General features: G+C 49.5%; 1 protein-coding gene across 2 annotated transcripts; it reads right to left on the bottom strand.

Annotated features, from left to right (window-relative positions):
- Nucleotides 1-326: 326 nt before the first annotated feature.
- Nucleotides 327-1,850, bottom strand: LOC144799766 (cyclin-L1-like). Of its 2 annotated transcripts, none has more exons than XM_078671298.1 (2): nucleotides 1,134-1,850; nucleotides 327-1,030 (listed from the first exon to the last, which is right to left on the bottom strand). In XM_078671298.1, exons 1-2 carry the CDS (start codon nucleotides 1,760-1,762, stop codon nucleotides 367-369), a joined length of 1,293 nt encoding a protein of 430 aa, XP_078527424.1. In that variant the 5' UTR covers nucleotides 1,763-1,850; the 3' UTR covers nucleotides 327-366. The 2 variants fall into 2 exon arrangements, with proteins under 2 accessions (XP_078527424.1, XP_078527422.1); XM_078671296.1 differs by having other exon boundaries at nucleotides 327-1,027; nucleotides 1,131-1,850.
- Between the last annotated feature and the right edge of the window lie 3,402 nt (nucleotides 1,851-5,252).

The raw sequence follows: 5,252 nt of genomic DNA on the forward strand, positions 1-5,252 counted from the left end.
AGATAGGCCTATATTGTTCTCTTTTCTGGGAGTTGTTTACACTTCTCCCCAGAATGGCAGGAGGTAGTCTTATGGCTAGCATCTGCTGAGGCCACTAGAATAGTTGGGCAACAGAGTGGCAACTTTCTAAAATTTGTTTTTACACAAAAGTTACATGAAATTCGACCTGGCTATCTCATTTTCTGTAGACAAATAATGTTAATACAGTACAGAAAGAAGGCCAAGGAAAGCAACAAGCAACACATTGGCAGCATTTTCTATAACTGGCTTGTTCAATGAACGTTTGCCTGAAGGTTCACAATGAACCTGCAGAAATGTAATTCCCTATACGATAGTGAGTAAAGTGTAACTGTCAATTGGCTTTACTCATCGCCTATGGCGGTGCCCAGAGTGCTCCCTTTCATAGCTGTGATGTCCTGTTCGCTCATAAGAACGTGACCGTTCACGTCGATGGTCTCCGTAGTAAGGCCTTTTCTTCTTGTATTTCCCAGAATTGTCAGAGCGATCCCTTGACCGGCTCCTGGAGCGAGATGAGCTTCGGCTGCGAGATTTCCTTCTTTTCGAGCTGGAATATTGATTAGTCTTTGCTTTAGCACAAGCCCGTGCCTTTGAACTTCTTTTGGAAGAACTGTGGGTCAGCTGTCTGGGTGGAGAAACATTTCGACTTCTAGAGGGACTGCGGGATTTGGAACCACTAGATGGTGAATAGCTTTCACTTTTCCTTCTTTTTGGGGACTGAGATCTTGAATGTGACCTGGAGTAACTTTGATCTCGGCTTCTACTGCGACTCCTACTGCCCCTCTCCTTTGGAGCACCATTTACAGGGCTGCTTGAACTGGTACGCTTGGCACCATCACATTTCTTCCTGGCATTTTTCAAAGCTTGTACAGACAGGGGTGAATTCTTGTTTGCTTTCCCATCTTTTGGAGAGTCGTTTTTTGAGGCGGGCGAAAACTGCGATGAGTTTTCATTCCATGGAGTTCCATCAGGGAGCAGCCCCTTTGCCTTGGCTTTTGCTTCTTCAATCAATCAGGAGTTTGTTAAAGCGCGACTACTCACCCGTAAGGGTCTCAAGGCGCTAGGGGTGGGGGGGGTTGGGGAGGTGCAGGTTCCATTCCACTTCTTCTAGTGCAAGCTTCCTCTTCTCAACTTTACTCTCCAGGTATGCCAAATTAGCCTTTTTTCTTGTGTACAGCCTTAAAATGTGGCAGCAAATATCTTGAATATCGCCCTCTGTTGGTCCGAACAGTAGAAACCAGTGGGGGCGATTCGGAAGAGGGACCTCCAAAGTTCTAGCAGCAAGATAAATCCCGGCACAGGCGATGGTTTCTGGCGAGAACCTCACAAAGACGTCTGTTCGCAGACTGTCGTTCATGTAATTCCATGATATCTGAACCAGGTGTTGGTTACGTTCACATTCTAACACCTGGAGGTATATAACGATGATCTTGTGAGGATGCTTCACATGGACACAAAACCCCAATTCTTTCAAGATTCTTCTTTCTGCCTTTATGATTTGATTCTTGAGACTGACGTAGTCTGGGTCCAGAATTAAAGGGGAAGGCTTCCTCTTCTCTCTTAATTGCCGAAGTCGGTGAAAAACATTGATCACATCCCTTACGCGTCTTGGTGCCTCTTCAAGTTTGGATGCCAAATGTACACAGGCCATTGACACATGCTCCATGGAATGTTTCACAAAGGATTTTGTGTAGAAGAAGCGCTGAAACAAGACTTGCCCCGTCGCCATAGCCACCTGCGGCATTCGCAAAAGGATGCCAGCCGACTGGGTAAGTTCGCAGCCCACGCTGCGCAGTGCGGCCTCGATCTCCGGGCCTAACACGTCGCTGGCTGAAGGGGTCTGCGCGAAGTGCACATCGGGAATCAAACAATTCTCGAGGGTGATCAACACTCAGCCTGATTCATGAAACGAAAATCGGCTCGCATAGGGCCAGATTCTGAGAATCTGGCCCTTTGCGAGCGCAATTATTGCATTTGGGATTCATCATCCCAAATGCAATAATCGCTATTACAGAATTCGCTATTGTGCGAGGAATTGCATTTAAGGAATCTCCATTAGAGATTCCTTAAATGCAATTCATCAACCAATTTTAAATTGCTAATTCGCAATTTCGGGCCGCTATTTACCGAGAGGTCAAACCTCGTGGTAAATAGCAAAGTTGCATGTTGCACACACACATGTCCTTTGGACATGTGTGTGCGCAACACCTGTTCCAATTTGCATTTAAGGGGTGCTACAGGGAGTCCTTTGGACACCCCTGGCACCCTTTAAATCACTATCGTATTTGCGAGTAGCAAATTGCTAATCGCAAATAAGGAATACTCCCCATTCATTCCTATGGGCCTTTTGGCCCATAGGAATGAATGGGGAGTTATTCCTTATTTGCGAGTAGCAATTTGCTACTCGCAAATAAGGAATGTGTAGGAATCGCTATTTATTTAGCAATTCCTACATGAATACCGTTTTGCGAGTCTCTAATAGTGATTCCTTATGAATCTCTATTAGAGACTCGCAAAACGGTACCTTGATGAATCAGGCTGTTAATCCCTTCCGAGCCGGAGCCTGTTCCGACAGCTGTAGTGGGAGTCGCCGCCGCCGTCGTCATCTTTTCAGAGCACCGACCTCTCGTTCTCCGACGGGAGACTAACGAAGGCAGCTTACGCCACGCAACGCCGCTACCTCAACTCCCCCAGCTCGGCCGAGCGGCCTAGCCCACTCCTTTAACAAGGGCTATCAAGTCAGGTTTAATGTAACGGAAATGTTTATACCATGAAGAACCAACTTTGGGAGTCCCATTCAGGAGCTGAAAGCCCTATGTTGTCACCGGTTATAACCCTATACTCGCCAAATGGGCTTCTAGATATTCCACAGTAAGAATGATAATTTGGGGGGTTTTATGGTTAGGGCATATAAAAATATATGCCCAACTTTCCTATATATAGCACGCTGGCCTAGGACTCGGTAGGGGTACCTCAGTTGTGACTTATATATACATTAGAAAGGGAGGTTTGGGCTTTGTCATTGATTTAAATGGAAACTTTGATTTAGCAGTTTAATCCTTCTTTGCCGGCCTGCAGTGGCAGTGTGGGAGACATGTTTTGCCATGTCCTGCTCAGGGTGGAACATTCCTGGCTGGAGCCCCATGAGGGACACTATAACATATAGGCTATGGGTACCATATACTAGTGCTTATTAGTAAGTTAACTTAGGCAAATTGGGTATAATAGAATAAAACATACAATTTTAAGAGTCAGAACATTGGCACTGAATTCTGTTTAGCCGACCGGAATGCATATTCAGAGGCGAAAGACCAGCAGCATCAGTGCAAAATTTTGGGGTCATCCTGCAAAAAGAGGCATTGAGGAGACTGGCGAGGAATTAATTTCCTCAAACCAGGACTTCAAGGAAAGCACCATGTCCAGGCTTGAGCAGTAACTTAGATTTAGTTAGACTTGGTTTTAATCAAAAAGACTACTTTTAGTTTAGGATTTTGTATTTGGGCATAAGACTTTTGGTATTTGCATTACATTTCAATGCTCATTTGTGTCCTATTTTGCACAATTTGTTAAAATCCATATAGTCTATACAGATCCAAGAACACTTTTACACCACATCCCAGTTTTACTCCACCATTAAAAAATCCATTTTCTCTCTAAACTGAACGGATGTGCATCCTGCTTTGAAGATGATATTAGTTGTTGGTTACAAAGTGTTGGTGGGGGTGTACACGTGGGATGAGGTGGCATTCTGATAGCATCACTAGAGGTTATACAAATCTGACCCTGCCACCAGGCAGGCCGCTCCCCTCACCGCCATGCAGCCCCCTGTGACCTATGACCCCTGAGGTCTGCTCTGCTGCTGTTGGTTCTTTCCTCGTTTTGTGCTCGCAGCCCCCTGTGACCTATGACCCCTGAGGTCTGCTGTGACCTATGACCCCTGAGGTCTGCTCTGCTGCTGTTGGTTCTTTCCTCGTTTTGTGCTCGCAGCCCCCTGTGACCTATGACCCCTGAGGTCTGCTCTGCTGCTGTCTGCTCCCTTCCTCGTTTGTGCTCACTGACCATCTTTCTTCTGTATCCCTCTGCCCGTTTTGCCCCGTGCTCTGCTGCTGTTGGGTTCCTTCCTTGTTTGTACTCACTGTCCATCCTTTCTCCTGTGCCCATTTTGCCCCGTGCCCCCTCTCCTTTTCCCCCCGCCTTCCTTGTCCTCACCGCTGCATCCCTGCGGCCCCGCCCCCCTGTCCCCCATTGGCCGCCCGCTCCCACCTCCCAGCTGCTCCTCCCTCCCTCTGACCCTCATATGGAGGCCACGCAGCGGCCGCGCCGCTGGCACGCCGAAGGTGCGCCAAAGGCAAGCCCGTCTGCGCCCGTCTGCGCCCAGACCGCGCCCAGTGCCAGAACCCCAGGGCCCCGTGCCCCACGCAACGCCAGACTGCACTACAACTCCAACACCCTCCACGCTCTCAACACCGGACGAGACCGCCCCTGCTACCGGGCCACCCTGAAGCGCACCCAAGGGCCCTTCACCTGCCGGAACTGCAGATTCACCAGCATCCAGCCCACCAGACCACCAACCAGAGAACCAAACCACCTCCGCTGCATCCTCCTCAACACCCGCTCCGCTCGCAAGCATGCCATCGAACTCTGGGACCTCCTAGTCTCTACCGCCCCCAACGTGGCCTTCCTGAAGGAGACCTGGCTGAATGCCATCTCGGCACCAGACATCGCCATAGCCATCCCACACGGCTACAAGATCACCAGGAAACCCACCACACACCACCGCACCCAACAGCTGCCACGCCACTGCTGGGGCAAGGTCACCAAAGACCAACTGACTACCACCCTTGCCCTGAGACCACCTGCCGAGCCCACTGACCCCGATACCGCTGCAACCAACCTCAAACAGTGGATCAACGACTGCGCCAACACCCTCGCTCCTCTCAAGACCTCCACAACCAACCACACCAACAAGAAAGCCACCTGGTTCACCGAAGACCTCCGTATCTCCAAGCGCACCTGTCGGAAGCTGGAGAAGAAATGGCTCCACGACCGAACACCAGACAGCCACACAGCCCACAAGAACGCCACCCGCAGACACCACCAACTCATCAGAACCCCCAAGAGGACCGCCTTCAAGGACCGCCTAGACAACAACGCACACAACACCAAAGAGCTCTTCAGCATCATGAAAGAACTCTCCAACCCCAGCTCCAACATCAGCGACATCCCACCATCAC

The sequence above is a fragment of the Lissotriton helveticus genome, chromosome 12, assembly GCF_964261635.1.
Source record: "Lissotriton helveticus chromosome 12, aLisHel1.1, whole genome shotgun sequence".
NCBI classification, from domain to species: Eukaryota; Metazoa; Chordata; class Amphibia; order Caudata; family Salamandridae; genus Lissotriton; species Lissotriton helveticus.